Source organism: Pelmatolapia mariae, linkage group LG13 (assembly GCF_036321145.2).
Source record: "Pelmatolapia mariae isolate MD_Pm_ZW linkage group LG13, Pm_UMD_F_2, whole genome shotgun sequence".
NCBI classification, from domain to species: domain Eukaryota; kingdom Metazoa; phylum Chordata; class Actinopteri; order Cichliformes; family Cichlidae; genus Pelmatolapia; species Pelmatolapia mariae.
In genome coordinates this window covers 1105965-1129419 of record NC_086238.1, presented here as the reverse complement: position 1 = coordinate 1129419, position 23455 = coordinate 1105965, and the positions used below count along the sequence as shown (strand labels likewise).

At 37.2% G+C, this 23455-nt stretch overlaps 1 protein-coding gene across 1 annotated transcript in view; it reads right to left on the bottom strand.

Moving 5' to 3' along the window:
* Nucleotides 1-23455, bottom strand: part of LOC134639959 (contactin-associated protein-like 4) — a 78786-nt gene that overhangs the window by 41896 nt on the left and 13435 nt on the right. Inside the window, exons 2-5 of the mRNA XM_063491488.1 lie at nt 18565-18675; nt 9400-9593; nt 4272-4419; nt 2567-2770 (exon numbers count right to left, since the gene is read on the bottom strand). Coding sequence (XP_063347558.1) covers nt 2567-2770; nt 4272-4419; nt 9400-9593; nt 18565-18675 — 657 coding nt within the window. The remainder of the gene's footprint in view (nt 1-2566; nt 2771-4271; nt 4420-9399; nt 9594-18564; nt 18676-23455) is intronic.

The following is a 23455-nucleotide window of genomic DNA, read 5'->3' as shown; positions in this document are numbered from 1 at the left end:
ATCTAACATAGCAAACTTCTTTGAAATAGCAGTGTGATGGAATAAAATATTGTGAAAAGAAAGTTTTCTCATGACTCTGCGCAATAATGGAAAAAACAACCTTATTGCTTCCAGAGGAATTAGGAGGGTAGGTAGCAGCCAGGTGCTACTAATCTAGCCCACCTAAGTGATCATCATCAAATGTGATCACCTCCATAAAAGCAGAGGTTTTGGCATTCAGGTGTGTGTTACTACACAATGCCAAAATCTTCCCAGGAGTGGATGTCCTAGCAAATTCACCTCAAAGTCAGAAAATACAATGCTTCAGATAAACCGCAAGACAAACTACATCTCAGACTCTAAAGTTATCATAACACTGCAATTAGAAAAAGACTGAACAAATATGGTTTGGTGAAAACCAAACACAGCATATCAGCACCTTATACCAACTGTCAAACATGGTAGTGGAGGGTTGATGATTTGGGCTTGTTTCACAGTCACAGGATCTGGGCTTCTTTCCGTCATTGAGTCGACCATGAACTCTTCTGAGTATCAAAGTACTCTAGACTCAAACATGATTCCATCTCTCATTTGCCAGACAAAGCTTGAATGATACTGGGTCATGAAACAGGACAATAGCCCAAGCACATTAGCAAATCTATAACAGAATGGCTGAAAAATAAAACGAACCAAGTATGTCTTTGAAGGTTCTTGGTCATCCAGGTCATTGTAGTCTAAAGGAGCTTGGAAAGAAAAACATCTGGACTTCTTAAAGTTTCTTGAAGACGTTTCACCTCTCATCCGAGAAGCTTCTTCAGTTCTAAGAGAGACTGGTGGAGAGTCCCAGATTTTAAGCCCTATGGGAGTGTCCCCCCAAGTGGGTCATGGACCCCTCGTTGATCCTCTACCTAATCACATGAGCCAAGGTGTGAAAACGGGTGTGGGTCACAATCAGCCAAGGTTTTGGGTAGGGACGGGTACTGGTATCCCGTGTTCTGACATACACGGTAGTAACCAGACCGAAAAGCAGCACACATTTCAGTGCTTTATTTCGGTGCTGTTTTTTCCCTGAGATGTCATACACTTTGGATTTGAGCCAATCATTTTACCTTTCCAAGGATAATAGGCGGGCCCAGGTACGTACGTTCTTTTAGAGCAGAGCTACAGATTAAAAATGCCCAAGGCGAAGCAGTCAAAAGTCTGGCTGTACTTCACAACAAAAGATGCAAACTCAGCAGCCTGCAACAAGTGCTTTAAGGTGATACTGTGCAAAGGAGATAACACCTCGAATCTGATGACACACCTGGCGACGCATAGCGTTTTTTAAAAGCCGAGAAATGCACCGTAATTGATAGCTTGCTGCAAGACCTCACACCGAGCACATCTACTGCGGGTGTGGTGCCTGTTATCGGACCTGGAGTTAGCAACAGGAGGAGAGTCCTGGCCCCTTGCCCTGCCAGTGTAGCAGAAATGATGACGGTAGCAGTAGCCGTTCTTCTCTGGGTGAGTGGCTTAATGTTGTTCTTGTGTAATTTACGTTGAGTAGGCTAACCACGTTATTAAATTAATGCATGTAAGGTGAACTAGCAAACACCATCATAGTTACATGCAGCTGTCTTCTTGTTTGATGGCAGATACTCCCTTCACCCTGGCCAAAAAGGCTAAAATGACCAAAGAAAAAGTGGAAAACAGCTAAACATGAGAGGTTTTTGGACAAAGTTTGTGCTTTTTCCATTGTTTAAGCACTGCTTCCAGCCAAGAGTGATACCATATATGCCCTATAGCTGCAGAAAAGGCTAACATTGTTATCTTTTTACAAAAAAACAGCTAAACATGAGAGGTTTTTGGACAAAGTTTGTCTTTTCCATTCTTTAAGCACCAGTTTGAGCACCGTTTAAGCACCGGCACCGTTTCAAAAGTACCGGTTTGGCACCGGTATCGGATAAAACCTAAACGATACCCATCCCTAGTTTTGGGTGAACCCACTGTGAAAACTAGCCTACCCTATCAACTACCCTATCATGTGATTTACTAAGATCAATTGGCCCAGGAATTGAGTGGGCGTTAAGGCGTCTGGGAAGGGATCTCCCAGAAAATGAATCAAGGTGTTGCAATGGTCTAGTCAAAGTCAGACATCAATCCAACTCAAATGCTGTGATGAGAACTTAAGAGAGCTATGCATAAATGAAAATCCACAAACTTCAAGGAGTGCTGTAAATTTGAGTGGGCCAAAATTCTAGACCTTGAATGATAAGCCCTGACCTTGAAAGTGAGGTTTCCCTTGTAGTGAAATTTGTTTTCATGTTTTTATATTATTATTATTGGGAAGTCTTTGCTCTTTTCATCTAAGAGTTAACAGGTGCAAGATTATGCATATACACAAACCCCCCCTGTCTAATAACAATGATGACCAAGCAACGTTCAAGAAATACATCCACCAGAAAATGCTGCAACATCAACACAACTTTCATTTTATAGCTACTGGTAATTCACCACCAAAATGTTTGTAAGTTGTTTTAGTTTGTTCAATAAAAACAGCAGCACAGGCAGTTTCCACACTGCATAAATAAAAACCTCAGAGTTTTACCTTTTCTGATGAGCAACTGAAGTTTTCCTTTTTCTAACTCCAAGGTGAGGCTGTGCTCATTCTGTCCCTCTGCGTGAAGCAGTATCCCAGAGTTCTTCAGGGTTTTAAACTTCAGGCTGATGCTCTCACTGGACATCTGCCTCGGCCTGGGAGTCAACCTGTAGAGGAGGCTGCTTTGGCCATTGAAACTCAACACGTCAGAATCTTTAAAAAGACACACACACACAAAATCATTACCCTGGATTCAGATGCTTGTTATTGTTATAATTCATTACACTCATTAAATATTTAATTATGCAACCCTGCTTTCCAGAAATCCCATCTGATATGCTGCACATTTTGCAATTTTCTGTTGCAAAACATACATTCTGGATTCTTCATCTTCTACCTGCAGTGTTCATATACATATAAAATATTAAAGTAAACACTTCCCAAAGGCAAATTAATATTTAAGCATCAATAAAAGAAGAAGAGAAGCTAATATTCAAATGATGTCTGACTATAGAAAGCAGATTAATGACCACTGTACAGCTTTCATGTCACTCTGAAGAAAATTATACACTAATGGTGAAAGTGTTGCTTAAGAACACAAATCTCTAGCCTACAGTGTCTCTATTGAAGCGTCAAATTAGAAACGCCAACTCAGACACATCAGTTATTGGATCCAGTGCATGTGAACTTCTACAAGTGACAGAAAGGCTGAAAGCACCAGAAAAAAAATATACCTTGAAATTGTTCTGTCAGGGCTGGTATATTATATGCTTTACATAAATCTTCTTTTCTACCACTGTTACCAAAGTGTGTACCCTGAAGTCAGTGCAGGTAAAAAAAATCAACTGAAAAATGAATTTAAATTCCTTAATCATATAAGATTTTAATAAGTAAATAAAATGAACTCATATAAGATGCCCTTATGTGGGGTAAATCTTTGGGGCTTGAAATCTGAAAGACTTTTGTTTTTTTATTTACAAAGTGGGAGATCACATACAGTTACAGAGTTACAGAGTTGTGAGGTACATAGTGCGGAAACGTCACAAAACGTCTGTGCGCTGCCAGCAACATGTCAAAGTCTAATTAAACCCATTAGCATTAACACCATTAACAGTAAAGCTGCAAGGTTATATTTTCACACCATGCTGAACCAGGCATGGCCATAGCTCCTCCCTAACCCTCTCCATCCACACTTCCTCTCAGCAGGTGTCTGGTGAGCTACTACTGTCTGTTTCAGCTGTGGCTCATTTCTACTGTAATCAGCATTGATCTGCCGCCTCTTCACCAACCCCCAAGGTACATTTACATTCCCTGTTTTATGTACACATTGTTTTATTTATGCCTTTTGAGGAAAAAAATCTTTGGTAAGGTTCCAAAGGTAAAAGCAATGAAATTTATTGTTTAATTCTAAGAATTGGTTAGCAAATGCATTGATGTCCAACCCTTTCACAAGGCTAGATGATGCAAACCTGTCCCTATTAGATGCTAAGCATAACAAAAAAAAATGAAAAGAGACACTGAAAAATTTTTTTTTTTCGGTATTTTACCCCCAAAATATGCTTCAAAGTCACTCAAATGGGAATATACAGTAAATATAAAGTGTTATATAATTTTTCCATGATGCAAAAACAAAATTAAGTGTCTAATCTACTGTCATGCTTTCAGTTAATGTCTGTAAGTGTAGAGAAACAAGTACTGAAAAACAAAAACTGACTGTAAGGACATCCATAGGTTTCCAGTCTGAGTCCAATCCGACCATTTGGATTCCAGTTGAGAGGAATCAGGCGGACGTAGCGAGTGATCACTTGGTGCTGTAGCTTATGCTGAACCACACTGTCTGCATTACTGTTACCTGCAAATGCCTTAAAGAAAAAAAACAAACATAAAATCACAGTTAGCTGGTTTTGTGGCTTTGCATTCAGGCATCAGTCGACTCATCTTTTGGTTGTGAGACACTACAAAGATAACTAAAATTTCCATCTGTGGACATTTATTGTAGTAGGATTCTTACAGAAAATGAACATTTCATCTCTTCACTGAAGCTGAACTACTATCCCCAAGGTATCTGTGAGAAGTGATGTGTTTGATTTTTCTCCTAATGGAGGGAATATTGTTGAGATAGGGCCACGTTTCTGGTGAATGGTTTCTCAATCAGGTAGAAAATTAGATTTGTGAAGCAGTAGTTGTAGTTTTATGTGTGTTAAATGCTTTGGTAAACACGTGGTCCGTGGAGAATAACATTTATTAACCTCTGCAATCCTACAACAGCCTGTCTGCATTTTGTTTTAGCTTTTCAGCTTCAACTTGGACTTAACGTGATGCATTAAAATTCCTCTATGTACGTTTTAAACCTTTAGCTGACTGTTTTTCTTTTCTTCTCCCTCCCAGAACCCAACAGGGACATAAGTAAAAGACTTTTAATAAGTAAATGACTTCCATTATAAATTGCAGAACCTAGTCTGTTTTTCCTAAAATACAAGTGCTTATGCTTTTTCTTAATATTTCCTCTCTTGGTGCTTTTCAATTAAAATGTTTCACTTGAAAGGTTACTTTGTGTACCTATTCTGATCATTATTTTTAATTAATATGCAAATACTTTAAACTCAACCTAAACAGCAGAATTGTAGGTCTGCGAGAAAATAAAGGATGGCTCAGCGAGCAACGTCCTTCACATGGAGGACATCTGCCCAGCTGGAAAGCCCTTAAACAAACCATTCAGTCCCCACTAGCTCGAGGCTCTGACAGGAGGGTGTGGAGCGTGAGGTTAGCCGCTAATTCAAATCACTGCATTGGACTTCTTGACCTTGTTTGAAGTGCCAGGTAGGTTTGGTTAGATAATAATAATAGTAAACTATTACTCAGGTTACCTTTATCTTACATTAACATATGTATAATGATCCAAAGGGAGCAAATACTTATTTCATAATAACTTGTTTTGTGAGCTGCAGTAGATTTTTCAGCTGGTTGTGATCAGCTCATATTCACTGTTTTTTTGAGGTCCAGCCAACTGAATTCAATGAAACGAAAGGAGTTTTTACTCCTTGACACTATAAAGTTGGTATAAAAGGCAGAATTCAGTGAGGGGCTCTAACGAGCATCATCACCTTAAATATAGACTCATATCTAATACCCTTGATCTACATCCTAACATTTGACCATGAATGCCACAGCCTCTGTGCACCAAACATAATTCAGCAACACACGTTTAGATAACACTTGCTTTACAAACAGTAGTTTAAAATGAACAAGCCAATATATGCATAGTTTAAGTTTCCATTTTTTTAAACGTCACTGATGACACTCAAAGTGTCAAATATGTAGGACAAATGTGAATTTGATAGAGGACACATTTTGTGACAAACTGCACAGAAATGCTAAATGCATGCATGTTTACATATGATGATATGTGAGCTGTTGAATAATTGCATTTGAAATGACCGGCCTCTTAAAAAGAAACGTTTTTTCATTTAAATTGTGGCCAAAACTTTATTTACATTTTGACTATGAACAAATTCAAGGGAAGAGAAAACAGAAGGGATGTGTTGAAGGTGTAAGTGGGCTGTGGGATGTAATTATTTTCTTATTACTGGGCAAGAAATCTCCATGCTGTCAATCTGCAGCACACAAAAACACTAACTAATTAACTCATAATATGTATTATTCTGTGTATAAGGTTTAATTGCTTGTGAACTGAAGGTGCCAGAATGCTGTTTCAGAACACTTTAACCACTACTAAACCTACAAAGTCAATGAACATCCAGGAGCCATAACATAGACCAGGACAAATCTGCTCCACTAACATTAACAGAAAAATATTTAAGAGACAATATAACCCCATATCTTAAAAACACTGTTTTTCTTAACTTTTGTCCTGTACTATTTCTAAATGTTCTTTTGAAACAGAAAAAAATGGCCTAAAGCATAAAAAGCCTTTATTTCAGAATCTATTCATGCAGCATCAGAAGGAAATGAAAATATGTTATGCAAATCTAGTAAATTTACCTCTATTGACACTTAAAGAATTTGTATTTCTTAATTAGAACAGTATATATCCCCAACACAATCTGCTCTTTTATACCATAACAGCTGATGCGAAGCATGAAAGAGGAGACGATGAGAGCGAAAATTAGAGAATGAGCGCTTCACTCAGCCTCACAAACTCTGTCCTCTAAGCTTAAAGGAAAAAGAGGTCCTGGAGGAATTGTGACTGATGAAGCTGCTCAGCAGTCGACTCTGTACCCTGAAAGCCGTGATAAACTAGGCTGACTAATATGCAGAGCTTTGGAAGGACTTCTGAGACATGCCACAGATTTATACCGACTTATGCTGTGTGTGAAATCAACAAGCTCTTAAGCTGTGAGAAGTCTTTTTTGTTCTCCCTCAGAAGGAGTATTAAACTGACATTAGTTTTACTCTTGCTGTGAAAGTCTTAACTCTCCTAATCTTTAAAATAAAGCTATTTGCCACAGCATCAGCATGACTGGGATTCTTTTCTTTCTAAATCAGCTGCTGCAAGGCAAATATGGCTTCATTACCCGCTAGGTGTGGTTTAAGCAAAAAGTTGTTAGATCTTAGAAAGTGATCAGAAAATGCAATGCTAATTACTTTGGATTTTGTACATTTGAATAAACTGGAAGGTAGTTGTTAATACTCAGTTTCTGGCCAAGCAAAATTATCACTAGTAATGAAATGCAGACTCCTGGAAAGGTGATCTTTTTATTTAGTTGACTGAAAAGCTATCTGCTTTACTGACTTCTGATATTTTATATTTTTGCTGCTTACTTTCTACAGATTTCTGTTTTAGCTCCAGCATTTTAGTCAAGACAATGCATTTGGATGTAAGCCCAAGATCACCTAAGAACACACTCTCGGTCATATATTTTTAACAGTTTCTAAATTATTAATGCTGTTATAATAACATAATTTTTTCAGTCTTGCTTCCACCAAAGAAGACATCAGAACACAGAGGAGAAAAAACACAGAGGTTTAAGAAAGAAAGTAACAATAGATGAATTTCATTTAGCTCCTTCAATTTCATTGCCATGACATTGCACTGTTTCTTTCCACGTGGTTCTAGACTCCTTTTTTAATTTCAGTATTTTTTTTAAACCTTTAAAAGAAAAACTGGAAATATAAAAATCTTTGTAATTTTTTCCTGTCCTTGACACAACTGGAAAAATTGGTTTATCAATTCTACAAAATAACATGGAACATTCTCAAGGGAAAAATTGATATATTTATATATAAAACTTTTAAATGCCACCCAACCTTTAACTCTACCAATTAGTGTTGAAGACTGATGTTATATTAGCAGATAAAACAACATTGGATCTTTGCCACCAATGACGAGAAAGCAGCGTCACCTAAATTAACACTGCAGGGGATTTTTTAGAATTGGTTCCCCTAAATTTGGTCAGGTCAGAAGAGGCAATGCAAGCTTGGCACCTTACTAAATACACATACTTAAATAATACAAAATTAAAAAGTATATTTTACAATAAAATGAATAATTTATGTTTTATACTTTTCAACAGTAACTCCCTTCACATCGAAATCCCCCAAAATCAGTCTGCAATTCAGCGGGTCAGTCTCCCCAGGCCCCTGCCTCTGCACCCCACTTGGCTCACATTGCACCTGACCTTAGTGCCTGGCGTGTGGTTAACCCACAGGGCAGCAAATTGATGCTATTTTCCCGCTTCAGGGCAACATCTCCAGTGCAGATAAGTCAGAGGTCAAAAGAAGCCAGCTGAGATGGTTCAGGCATTTAATTATGGTGACTCATATGTGCCCAGAGGCGCCATTTGCCACTAGTTAAAACTAGAAACTGTTAGGGCCCCAGGTCAGTGGGGAGACCCCCAAGGGCTGACAAACTTTAAACTACAACAGTGGCCGTGTACAAGAGACTTGACCTCCCTCAAGGGGCTCCATCTGACTACACTCACTGCCGTCGAAGTTGTGTACATGATTCTGTTTAAGCAAATGTAATGACAACAAAGAGGAGTTATCCTTCTGGGACTGACAGAAAAAAGAAGAAGAGAGAAAAAAAGTAAGACAGTGGTGAGTGGAGCCAATAATAATCAAATATTAATCACTAGATCCTGCGCCCTGCGTCCTGCATTCGGATTCACTACTGAGTTGAACACGTGGAGTTAGAGTTGTGACACTAGCAGTCAACTTGTTAGTATAGCTAGCAGGGCGAAAGATCATAAAGCTCATAGTTACAGTATTAACACTTCATAACCAGTAAATAATAACATAATGGTCATGAACACTATAGTAGTTTGAGGGTCTTTCTGTGGATATTTACCTAGGGCTCCGTCAGACCCTGAGGTAGACCCAGAACCTGCTCTAGAGATTATATATCTGGCTGAGGAATACCTTGGGATCCCTCAGGAGGAACTGGAAAGCATTCCTAGAAAGCAGGACGTCTGGAATAACCTGCTTAGCCTGCTGTTCCCACTTCATATAACCAGTGGATGGATGAAACAACTTCTCCTGATTAGCTTTAGAAAAAACCTGACTTAACCAATACACTAAATAAACGAAACACCATCCTGATTTTTTATTGTTTTTTTCTTTTTTTTAACACTAGAGGTTTGACTTCCACATTTTAAATCTCTCTTGATGCTCTCCCTCTGCAGTAAATTAATGGCAAACACCTGAAGACTTAGATTTTTTCTCTATTTCCACAGCTCAAAATGTTCACATAAGTGTAGATGATGGAAACCTTAATACATTTCCACCTTTCCTTGATTTTTCCAGAAAATCTTGTTTTCTTTAGTCACGCTTCAGGCTCACTTTCCTCCAACTCTGATGACTCTGAGCTATTACAACAAACTCACCTCTATACTGCCTTCCTGTCGATACTGTTTCCAGTTGTGCCCTGTGTCGCTGAACATCAGCAGGTAGGCTGTCTGCCAGTCAGAACTGCCATAGCGGCCTTGTGTTGCAACAGCAGTGATTCGTGTCCGCCCACCCAGGTCGACTTCCAACCACTGATATCTGTCTGAACTCAGAGGAGACCAACCTCCAGCTCCTGGGCAGAGGGAAAAAGAGAGAGGGGAGGGAAAGAAAAACACCCTTAATAACCAGAAGAATTGAGAGTTGACTCTTCTATCTCATTATATATTTTTTGGAGCTTCAAAAAAAATGGTTAAACCTTGACAGTACAATACCTTTAAACTTTTCTCAAGAAAGTTAAGACTAAAAGAACACCAAAGGGGAATACAATCAATTAAATAGTATCAAGAAGCACTAAGCTATACAAAAATATCTGCTGAATGCTTTAAATACTATTTCATAATTAAGAAGAACAAAAAAGCATTCAGGCAAATTTGAGCAAGTTCTTCCTAAACTCATTTCACCACACAAACTTTTTTTTGTAGTACAAGCACCTTAAATGCAAATGCTTTATCAGCTTCTTTCTTTAATGTTTAATTTGGAGTAGTCAAAAGAGTTTAATCTCTGGCTTAAAATATTTTCTGTGCATAATAAAAGCTGCAACTAAGACATTTCAATTCAAGTACACAATAATTATGCGCCCAGCTCATGGGCTCCATATTACCTCCGTACATGGCAGAGGCTCATAATAAGGTGAAGACAAGATAAAATCAAAGAATTCTTCCTCCCAGGATGATTTCTCCCTGTCAGAAATGTTAAAGAAAGCTATAAGGCACTGCACCAGCATTTTTCTATTTGGCCTCTACCTCATTATGTTTCCTTTGGAAAAACAAAAGACGTGTTTGCATAATTTTACTGACAAACAAGCAAAAACAAAAACAAACAGCTTGACAGGCGAATAATTAAAATACCAAAAGGTGATTTTTATGTTTGTAGTACTGGGTCACGTTCAGCTGAAATTAGATAATAACAATGGATGTTACAAAAAAAAATTTTTTTGTATACAAACTATAAACAAATGCTTTTGTTAAATGAGATAAATTGTTACTACTCGTCTAAGTCCTGCTTCTCCCTCATTAGGAGATCTGATTTTTTTGGCTCATAACTTAACTGCCTTTCTTATAGAGTTCATAACTCTTTTTCCTATTTTTCTTTTAATTTGTTTGCAAATTAGTCATTAACACTTTATCTCAAATATATCCTGCAGGTTTTGACTACAGGATAATTTAAGGACTAAGAGTCCTGGCCCAGTACTTTTGACCATATAGTGTAAGTATAATCATAGGCAAGTCAAGTCAAACTTATTTGTATTGCACTATTCAGAATAAAGGTAATTTAGAGTCCTTAACAGAGCGCTAGATGAACGCAAAGAGATATTTAAAACCTAACACAATTAGACGCAAGAGACAAACAACACTAGAGTTGTTTCCCATGTTCGCAGACACCTTGTTATATATATATATCTGCCGCACTAATAGATGTGACTGTCACTGTGAATACAAGTTGTTTCCACTGAAACCTGTCAGAACAGCAGTAAAACTATGGGAGGATCATGTCCTTTATAGACAGCTGTTTTATTCTGCCCTGTAATGACTGCTCTTTAGACCATATGTGGACACAGGGGACAACCTATGAGAGGATCTGTTCACAGATGTCTATTTATATATTTTGCACTAATGTCTTCTGTAGCCTACACCTGTCCTTGTACGCTAAGGATAATGGGTAAAGCAATTAAATAATAAATAAATAAAATAATATAAAAAAGTAAAATCTGTCATCAAGGTAAAAAACAAAATATCTAACATAACTATGGATATAAACAGTACACAAGTGTTCAAACATATTTTGTTAGTAAGAAAAAAACAATATTTATCAATTTCCTACTTGATGAATCAGCAACCCCAGTTTGAATAAGATGATTTGTTCTCATAAGACAACTATCCTATCGAGATAACAATTTGGACACATAATATTTTTTTTTTAAAAATGTCTTTTTGGACTTCAGGGGTTCTGTAACTCTCTCAGTCAATTGTGCAGCATCAGTCACTTTTTATATCCCAGGCCAAGCTGAAATTATAATCAAAGCATAAAAAATATTATTCAACACACTAAATAACTTTGTGAAGGTTAAAGGAAATGGTCCTTATAGAGAAAGTGTGATTATACCAAAAACAGCTATAATTCATGCTGATGTTAAAGCAGCTTGTGCTCAATTATACGTGTGTTTTTGGCTGACAAATCTATTGTGCATTATTGTTATTGTTGTTTTTGTTGTTGTTGTTAGAGAGATTAGAGAATGTTACGCCATAGTTCTTTATTTTTTGTTGTGTTTTGTTTTGGGTTTTTTGTAGCTCATTCCATTTATAGGCAGCAAAGTATTTAAATCCAGTTTTTCCAAGCTCAGTTTGAATAAAAGGTATAGCTAATGTTAAAGTGTCCTGTGATCTGATATTGTAAGTGCTGTGTTTAAATTGAGTCAGAAAGCAGAGGTAAGCAGGCAATCTTTGCAGTATAGAGCCTCCTAAATAAACATCGTACATACATGGTTATCACATTTTTTCATAGCTGACGAAGAATCATCTGTGATGAGTTGTAAGGTACTGTGATACACATAATTGAAAGGCTTAAATGTGGATTTAGGAGAATGCATACAGATATCACCAAGACAATGATAATAGAAATATATGAACGTAATGTCTGCTTTTTTGTGGAAAAACTTTTGAGTCTGTGATTAAAGCCCGCTGAGCCACTTGGTATTAGTAGAATTAAAAGTTTGAGTTTGAGACTTAAGTAAAAATTAAAGAAAAATCACTTCTGCTCTGCTCACTTAATCCTTCGTATCTTCTCAAGGAGTAGGAAGTTTCAGAATTTTCTCCGAGAACATTAAAGGCCTCCCAAATCCAATTTAATGTAGAAAAAGTTAAATGTTTTTGCATAGCCAGTGATATTACTTTCACACAGCCAACCCTTTTGGAACCAGAATCTGATAGCTCTTCGAGGAATCAATTTCCCTCCAAAAGAGATATTATCATTTTGATTTCCAGCTTTTATACTTAATTACAGTGCGATTACACATTAGGATTTTGAAGTTGACCTCAAAGTTGGACCCTGTATGTTTGTCCTAAGAGACAGATGATTGAATACCCTCATCTGGTAGTTCAGATGTGTTCAATGCCATGTCCAGATCGCCTCAATAGTGACAGCTTCACAATTAGCAGCATGTAGCTAACAAAAGTCTGTTTTCCCATTATTGCTGCTATGTGAGGAAAAAAGGGAAAAGATTGAAACGGGGAAAAGCAAGGAACGGACAAAAGACATCAAGCATGTCAGTCTCACTGCATAAATTATGTCAGGCTGAGAAAAACTGGACAGATCTAATTAAAGATTAAAAAGTACTGTTCTTTGTGGACATTTGATCGATCATAAGTTAACAGAAATGGAAAAAAAAGAAAAAATTGGGCTGTCTGATCAGTTGCTTGATTGATTTTTTTCCAAGATGTGCTCATCTGTCCAAATCTTGTATACTGCAGCTCACCAAACCTATCCAAAAATGGCAAGTTATCTTGTCTGTACTTGAATGTTGCAGCAATTTCTGTGTGTAGCAATTGAAGCTTTCAGGTTGAACAGATCAGAATTAACGTATTGATTGAGAGAGAGAGGACCCAAACACAGGACACATAAGCAGGTTTTAAAAAGAAAAGTGAATTGATGAGTTTTTGGCTCTACAAAAGTCCAACATGATCTGACAAAGAGAATGCATGCACACATGGAGGACATACATGGGGACGTACATGGGGCACGTGGAAAAAATTAAGTCAGGACAGACAAACCCAAAGACACGAGCGCTACTGTAAACAAACCACGAGTGCTCTTTTAGCAACTCACTGGTTTTATTCATATGATTCATATCATATGAATAAAACCAGTGAGACTTTGACAGCCCTTCATTGTTTCCATGTATATTCAAAAGAAGGTATAATATCTTATCACATGTTGTGAAATGAATTAAAAGTAGTCATAAATGTAAACAATGTCATTAATACTATTATATGTCCATTTATGATCCGATTGCATCAAACATCATAATTAATTGACATCACTTTAAAATATTTGATCCAAGTCAAACAGGTCTCATTTTGTTACATTTTGTTTGCTTTGACTCCTCTCCCTTTGCATCTTTTCCTCGCTTCCTCTGTTCACATCTCTAATGGGAGGAATAAAGGCAGGAATAGAGGATATGCTACTTGGGAAATGATAAGGGGGAGAATGAAACAATAAGAATTTAGAAAAATATAAAAACAAACAGTAAAATCTAAACAAGAATAAAAAGTAAACAAGAACCCGGGACTGTGAAGGTTTGGTTTGATATTTGTGACAGTTTCACTGGTTGCAGCGTTTGCTGGTGTCCATGCTGGACACTGGAGAAAAAAAAAATGATATCATGAAGGTAGGTGATTTGACAAGTTTAGCATTCTTATGACTATTGTTACTATTACAGTAAAAACAACAGTAATCATTATTTCATTACTTCTGAGATTTCACAGTATATGATGACATGGCAAGCTACAGTAGGATAAACTTTTCTTCTTCTTGGATGAGATCTGTTTTCAGTGCACCCCTGCATTTACTCTCATCTAATTTAAGTACTCCTGATTAGCCTGCAGTTCACACAGAATTACATGGCTGAATAGGTTATGCACATTTCTAAATGTTAAAACAGTTTTTCTGATTTGATTTTGGTGGGAAATCAGTTAATGTTTAAACAGTTTGTTTCCTTCAGCTCATTTTTATTTATTTATTTTTTAGAAAATATATAAATAACAAACAAATGGTAGCTCCATTTTATTTTTCCAATAATTTGTTCCCAAATGTTTAAATTAAATTTGCAAAATAATAATTAAAAAAAAATAAAATAAAATAAGGAAACAATAACTGATTTAGGATATGAAGAAGGCCAGTTAGAGGTTTAGGCAAAATTTGCATACCTAATCATGGCTGCTCACAGGCTAATGCTGGGGTTAACAGTGCAACAAGACTGATGTGCAGTGATTCGAAGCAAAATTAGCAATGCATGTCTCTTAAACATCTGTGTTGTTCCATATGAGTCTGCTAAATGTGCTGGTAAATTAACTCTGAATAAGGTGGCTCCTTAGAGAATAACTATAGAGTATGAGGAGTGTTAGCAGCAGCTGGAGGAGACGTAAATGAACAGAAGCTGCTGATTTATTCACTGATTTCTTTGGAGAACAGTTGGGATTTTAAAATAAAAGCAGCTCTGGTTATTTAATCTATTAACATGGACAAATTTTGGATTCTTTCTAGTTTTTGTGTGAATATATTCAAAACGAAATGCAATCTGTTAAGGAATCCATAGTAATTCAGCTTTAGATTCTTACCCACATAAAAGCTAAAACAGAAAACTAATAAGGCTTTGTAACCTTAATGATCCCAGCTGTTAGTGCAAGAGATAAGTAAATGAAGCATTTCTTATTATTAGCAATAATTTAAATCCTCACTGATACTAAACAGTAGAGCCTGCAAGATGTTGTATTAGCAAACAGTTAAACCTCTCAGCTCAGAGGCTCCATACTGTCTCATGTTTAAAACATATTGTACACCTTGCATGCAAAACAGCTGTATCTTGCTGTGCATGTGTATATACCAATCAATATGAGTAAGGCCCTATGGTGGGTAACATATTTCCCTAACAAGTGAAAGTTCACTGACTTGCGGGTTGCATCACGAAGGATATCCAGTGTAAAAATCTGCCAGAACAAATATGTGGAGCCATATTAAGTACCATAGAGTGACACAGTACACGTGTACAGGCAAAATGAGTGCTCTGATTTAGAAATGGTAGTTTCTTGTTTGCACAAAATCTGACGCACATCATTAGCTTCAGTTTCGTTTTTATTCCAAGTTTTATTCTATCTTCATCTCCTTGGTGATATTTTTTCAGCCGTGTGGAAAAAAAAGAAAAACTAACTGATGTTGTTCAGATGTACTTAATCTTCCTCAGAAGCAACACATCTTCTGTTATGCAGATCAAACTCGGATCTGTAAACAAACGGAACAGGTTGACAGAAGTGGAGAAACACAGTGGGTGTGTTTGCTCACAGCTTTTGCCATCAAACACACCGAAGGAAACAGCAACCTGCAGGCTGCGCTTCCTGCTGTCTTTTAGGTGGTGAAAATCATTCACATCCTGAGTTGTGTCAAAGACAAAGACATCAAATTTCCTTTTTGATTTATGTCTCTGGTTTGAGTGTAAAGCAGCCAAATGATGGTGACTGATGCACCAAAAAGTTTTCCCAGTGACCACGTAGCCACACATTCAGTTGTTGACCTCTATCTTCTAATGTGTTTGCAAAATATTCTCTTTGCCGATTAGTCAAATCACAAGGTGTCAGTTGATGTGAATCCAGCTGAAATGTGTCTTTAATGTTGCGTGCTGCACCATCAGAGCAGAAACAAAGGAGAGCTTCCCTTTACATCTGCTCAAGGAAAACACTGGAGAGTGAAAAAAATGACAATGATGCAGCAATAATTTATTAATGTTAAACTTCTAAATTTTATATGTGAATACTTGTGAATATAGCAGAGGGAGGGATAGAATAGTTAAACTATTGTAACACTCTTTGGCTTAACTACATCACCAACCTTGCCTGTTACCTTTGAGCCTGTTTCCTGAGATGACGAGTAGATGTCATGAAAAACTTTAATCTAAAACAACGAAATGTTGGTAAATGCCAATGAGATGTCAGGATCCTGGGGTTCTGAAGTGCATACGTCTGGTTTAAAGACAGCTACCTCTGAGGCGTGTTCAGGAAATTCGCTCAACCCACCAGTGGAATTAAAGAAGCACAAAATGAGAATGTTTCTCTACAATAAAATCTATACATCTTAAAAAGTTATGAGACTTGATCAGAGTGGAAAGGATTCCCATAGCTGGTTACATTTTGCATCCATGTCCCAATTCTGGTCAAATAACAGTATTTAATAAGCTGAAAAAGTTATTGATTTGAATAAGCAGATAAATAAATAAATTATTGCATCCACTCTATTTTTCATCATGAGGTTCAGTGGTGAGTCACAGAAATATAAAAAGGTTTCAGAAGCATTCAAATCCATTATTTGATTTTTATTAGCCTTAAGAAATATATAATATCTTTGACATAATAGGAGAACGCTCTATGAATCTATTTTGGAGGACCGCACCTTCTATTTTAAAAGTCTTGCAAGTCCAGGATTCCTTTTATACTAGAAGGCACCGGTGAAAGCACAGACTGAAATATGAGCATTGAAAAATGTCACTTAAAAAATACTTCTTGAAAAAGAGGGGAGGAATATACTAAATTCCTAATATATGAAGTTTCCTATACCTCTGTAACTCTGTCTCATGTAGTTTTATGTTCAGTTTATGTTATTGTTTTGCTTTGTTTTATAGGATTTCTTTAGTATTCTTGGGTTTTTGAATTCCTTTTATTTTGCATCAAGTCCATCATCATTCTGTGTTTAGTCTTTAGGATTTGTAGTTTTTAGTTCTCACTACTTTTGTATTTTATTTTCTGTTAGTGTTCAGTTATATTTAAGCCTTTGTGCTTTAGTTTATTCCAAGCTTGTATATGTTTGTATCTTATCAATTGGTTGTCTCTGTGTTACATGTTTATATGTTATGTTACTTCCTGTCTTATTTTGATAGTCATTTGTGTTTTGTTCCTTACTTTTACTTTCCCATGTCTCATTTTCAGACTTGGTTCAGCTGTGTCTTGTTCCCCTGGTGTTTCCACTCTGTCCTAATTAACTTAGTGTATAAATAGCCATATTCTTCCTCTGACCTCTGTTAGATTTTTTGTGTTCCTTGCTTGTTTGTTGTCCCTCATGTGTGCTGGATGGCTTTTGATTCTGCTGTTTATATTTGTTTTTTGGATTTGTGACGGACTTCTATAATCCAACTAAATTAGGTTCAGGTTGTTAATTAAGTTTTGCCTTGAAACCTCTTAATTTTTGTCCCTTTTCCACCACTTACAACATTGGTTATATTCTAGTCCATGCCTTTCTAACTTCTAGCCTATACATAATAATTTCTTGTTATTAGCTTATTCTCAAAGCTCCCAGTGAAGTTATTCAGCTGAGTTTAAAAACCACACTGAGAGTACTAACAGGGATGAAGGAGAGAGATCATATTTCTCCTAAATGTCAATGCCAAATTTAATTTGTGAGTAGAAGGGATTCAAACTCTTGAATGATCAGCCCATAATATATAGTCATAGTACATTATAATGGAACACTTCATTCTCAAACTGCAGGCTTACTTGCAGGAGTTTCCAAAAGTAAAATGGGAGGCTGAACTTTTAGCTATTGGTCTACTCTGCTGTGAAAACCATTCCTAGTTTGAGTTCAGGAAATTAGGCTTAAAACTTCTTGATGAAGTTTATAGTTAGGGCTGGGTCAGGCTGCGATAGACTGAAACTTCAGAGGGACTCTCAATGACTCTGAATTTTTTCTTAACTCTGCAGTCTCTGCCACAACTGCATGCCATTACCTTTTGTCTACTCTGTCCTGTACAGAGGTATTGCTTTTCTTTCTTTTCTTTACCCCTAAGCCTCCAGTGTGTGGGAGGGAGATGACTGCTGCCCCTTGAGCCTTGGTTATTTCACAGCTATCTTGCTCCCAAGCATCATGCTGTCCTTGTGCACAAAGGACTGTTAAATCATTGGCATTAACTCTCTAATATTGTAGGTGTTAAGGGGCTTTTTACCATAATATAAGTGTTTGTGAATCTGTGCTATATAGAAAAACGAAACTTTAGTTTAGCTAGCTTCTTAACAACAGCTCCTTTTAGAGTTACGCCCTCCAATTTCATATTGAGAGCTGTACATGGGTTGCTGAAACACAGCAGTGGATGGAGTCGCTAAAATCTGCAGAGTCGTTCATATCACACAGTTTCACACTTTCGTTTGATTAAGTGTTAATATGAAAAGTAATGCCTACCTTGTGCCCTAAGTACAACACTTAGGGGAATCACTGTGGAAAGCTAATGGAGTTTGATTTATTGATCAAAAAACATTTCAGCCAAGACAAATGCAGTAATTACTGTTACTCACCTTCTCTCCGGTTCAGCTTGGCAAAGCCGGGTCCATGGCTGCTGGATAACTGTGATGAGCTCCTGAACGATGATGGTGGCAGGTTGGATACTAGCGGACTGTGACACAGCTCTGAGAATCACAGGACACAGAACGCATAATTTAAAACAATAGGTGGGCATACACCTCGTCATTGTTGCAAATGTTAAACAACAATAAAGCCTAATGTTCATGATTATTGGGCTTTAAATTAGCTGTGTAGTGTTCTCGCCATCTGACAAAACACATTCATTTAACATAATGGCCAGCGGTGGAGTGGATCAGTGATGTCAGGGTGAGGCTACTCATACTGTCTAATTCTTATTGACTATATTAGATTGATGCTGAGTGTGATACAATACAACATTTAGCCTTTCTTTCAATTTACAGACTCAGCAGCATCTTTGAGCTTTACCAGTGACTCCAAGGATTACATGAATATAAATAATTACATTTTTACATTCATTTAAAAAAACCACTGCAAGCATAAGTTCAAGGCAACATTTTGTCAGTTATAAGCAATAAAGAAAAGAAATATGCAGATTTTTGTGCATTCATGTCTGATAAACAGTTATTTAACAAACTAAAATGTTCAGTAATCCACTGAAGTGACTTGAGGATTGGACTTCAGCTAAATCCTCCTTCTGCTAGATGATCTTTGTGGCTGGGAGCCAAATATCTTAGAGAGCTTGGAGAGAGATATCTCTTGGTGAGATTATATAAATGAAGCATCTTAAGCTTTGTTTAGTCAAGATTTAATCAGACTTGGCCTTCCTGCTTTGATATTGGATTTCTGCCTGTTCTGGGAAGTTACACAGAAAGTTTGACTTTGCTTTCTCTTTCATCATTTTAATTGTGCTTAAACAACACGGTACAGAGAGTTTTGCAATGTAAAAAGTAAAGCATTAAAAAATAGGTACAAATTACTCTGGATTATAAACAAAGGTACTGGCATGCAAAGGATAAAAATGACCAGAAGCTAAATACAATTGAACTTTTTGATAAAGCGTAATAGACATTTGTGTGTTTATACCGTTTTTAAAGATTATTTGCATAAAATGTATATTATTTTTATTTATTTATTTTTTTTTTTAAGATTCTACTCTGAAAGATCCACATCAGCATCTGTGCACTTCATCTCCAAACAAAAGCACCTGTTTCTGGCAGCTGATAAAGGGGAGCAACTTAAAGAGAATGCATAATTATAAAAATCTACTAATGTCTCCTTGATACTTGAAAGGACTTCCACAATTGTCTACAGTCAGCTGTATACAAATGAATCTTTTGAAGTTGGATTGCTGGTTTAGAACAATAAATGATCGGTTCCTGTTCCTATGACAATTGATGTCTTGCAATATATTTTTAGTTTTGCACCCCACCCCTTCCTGAATGAAAGTGCCATCTAGTCTATCTTTTCAATTATCAACTGAGAGAGGTGAAGCTGACAGCTGCATTTTTCATCCCCTTTCAATGTATATGAAAAAGACACTTATAGTCTGGACTTGAAAACGAAGGTGTAAACAGATTTTCTTTCGGTGAAACACCGAAGATTAAAACCTTATACATGTTTAGGCATACCATGGTGTTTGTGCCATTGCCTACATTATGTAACACAACAAATTTGACACAAAACAAAATACCTATATAGATTTCCAAGAATGCCAAGGTTGGAAATGAATATGAAAGACAGGTATAATGTGTACTATTTGTGACTGTGTGTCTAAAATTATGCAAAGATAAGAAATAAAGTTTTCATGAGTAAGAGATCATTTGATTCTTTAAGCAAAGAAGTTATTACGTAGTCGGTTCCCATTTCTGTGTTGCTGTCAAAGCTAATTTTGAATACAAGGTGTCCTTTAGCGGCAGTAGTGAGATGGATAGCTCATTTCCAACTAGTCACATATGGCTGCGCATACGTCATGCTTTCCTGATTTTTTTTTTTTTCAAACATTTAAGTTAAACCTGACCAAGTAGTTTTAGCTAGTTTTAGGTAAAAAAAGAAACTTGCAAAACAAACGTCCAAACAGGACATTAACCACACCACCCTGCTAACTTCCAAATGCAGACTTTGTGCCTTAAAACACAACTGTTTCAATTTCTCAGGAAAAATATTGCTGCAATAAGTGCATCAAGGACTATAAGCAAAGGTGACATTCTACATAGTGAGTCAGGTATTTCACAAATAGGCAGAATGTGATGATGCAGGATGACTGGGTGTTGGTTGTATTTCCAGCAAACATACGTGATAAAGATATATTAATTCAAAACTGCAATAATAATAAACAGTATCTTTGAATATATTGTTCGAACTCCTATGAAACATTATAATACAAGGCATTCTTGAATGTCATTTTAATGATTTAAAATATATTTGAAATTTCTCGTGTCCATTTAAAGAGAACTTTGAGACCTTGTTCTTATTTATTTTGTTCAGTGTCCAGTTATTCATTCATTTACATATTTGAAACGCAGCTTTTTGTGTGTTGAAATTAAAGACCTTCACTGAGTTCACCTATGCACATTTAGCAACAGAAAGCACAGGATAAAGCCATAGGCTGAGGAGTGCGATGCTTCTGAAACTGGACCACATTTCCTGGTTCCACTTCTTGAAAAGGGTGACCACTGTCCGGTGTCAATACAGAGGCACTATCCCTAACGTCTATCTGACGCTGCAGAGGTGTGTCAGTCAGCTTTAAGAAACCCAAAGCAAAGCTTTGTCACTTTTTGACTACTTCAGTGACCTCGGCCACCCTGATAAACGAGTCATCCCCATCGTCCCCTGCTCTGCTTCCACTGAGGATCTCCTCAATTCCTCTCACACTCTTTAAAGTATTCTTTCCAACGACTGACTTTAACCTCAGTTAAGGTCAGCAACACTCTGTCCCCACTGTATACACTTTGAAAAGGAGGTTGCTTGCCCTTCTGCAGTTACCTGACGGTTTCTCAGAAGTGCCTTGATGTTGGCTGAAAGTCTTGCTTGATGGCCTAGCCAAACTCCTCCTCTTACATCCACGTTTTTGCTTCACGTACTGCAAGGACCTCACTCCAACTGTCCTTTTTGTACTTGTCAGCTGCCTCCAGAGTGTCACAACCTAACTAAGCTCAATAGAACTCCTTCTGCTTGTTTCACGCTCATGTATACTCCTGTGGATTGATAGAAGTTGTAATTTTTCCAAATTGGATTCTAATGGTTGTAATACCTTTTAAGGGCTTCTCTTAAGAAAACTTAAGTTTAACTTTAACTATTAGGTCTGCACTCACTCAATCACAACATTTTATAGGTCCAGTAGCTGGTGTGTTAGCTGTGAAGCTGCATAGACAATCACAGAATTGTGCATAATGAATTAAGCTGGCTCTGAACACTTGGATGAGCTGGTATCGTCGTGTTGGTGTTGTTCCCAGATCATCATGAAAATGTTGTTCCAGGTTCAACATTGCAAGTGACCAATCACATTGTTGTGACGTTATTCTTTTGCGCGCCAAGCCATTCGTGGATTTATGAAATTCCAATGTTGCAAGGACAATATCAATTCTGCTTACCGTTTATTAAAGGGTTAGGGTCAGGGTTAGGGTCAGGGTCCGTTGATCGGCAGACAGAGGCAGTTTCTCGCAGCTTAAGTACAGTTTTTTGTTTTACGGCGGTTTTTCCCAAAGTCGCAAAAGTATGACATCACAACATTTAGTATGATGATGTGGGAACAACACCAACACGACGATATCAGATCGTGCCTGAACATTTACTGCTTACTCAACTGGAGCTCAGTTTCTCGTTGAAGAATTAAGACATAAAACAGAGACCACACAGTACAATTCAATTCTCTGGTACTCATTCTGTTTGCTCCATGTTGCTTTTTTTGGTTATCTTTTTCCAGATTTATGTTTCCAGCCTTAGCGTATTTTTAAGACCATGTAGAAGCAGACAGTGTAGGCTCTCAGAGGACTGGGTGTTAGGGCTACTAATGGAGTGCTAGCTTGACAGCCCTCAGCCTAAATAGTGATATTGTGAATCATTAGCCCTGACAGCTCTTATATTCAAAACTCCTGTGACTTTGAGAGTGCTATAAAAAGAGAACCCCTCCCAGTGCTCTGCACGCCCATGGCATGTATGAAATAAATATATATCCAAAAGAATGAACTTTACACACATTCTCTCATGCATCCTGCCATCGTGTTGTCTCACCAAATAGAGTCAACTTGACTCTGTCAGTGAAATAGCAGAAGCATTCATGAGTGTCTTCACCTAAATGAACAAGAGCTGTCAGGAGATTTATTGGTATGGAGCTCCTTAATGATACTGGACTCTCAATACAGTGGTGCTTAATGTCTAACTGACTTTATTTTCTAGCCAGTAATGCCCAGCAAAAAAATATTAGAGCCTCAAACTCAAATCTTCCTCAATCCTCCAACAAGAAGGTGCCGGTTAAGCTCACTGGGATGAGCAGGCGGGTTCGAGTCTGACCTGTGGCCCTTTGCCCCATGTCATTCCCTCTGCTTTCCTGTCACTCTTCACTGTACCCTTTCAAATAAAGCTGTAAAAAGGCGAAAAATAGGTTTTTAAATAAATCCTCCAACAAAAATTGTAAGCACTTATTGCAAATACAACAGTTTGTGTTTCAGTAATACACGCCAGGAAGTTGTTTCCATTAGCAGGGTAAGAGTTCCGTAGCATGACCACAAACAATAACACCTGTGCTTTTTTACTGCCATTGGAGTTATTAAAGTTTTGGTGTAACATACGGACATCCAGAGAAAGAGCTGTCCACTCACCTTTACACTTTCTTTAATCACAAGATACCAAAAGTGTACAAGGAAAAAGCAAAATATTTCTGGGGATAACATTTAATCATTTGGCATATTATTTATTTCGGATTTT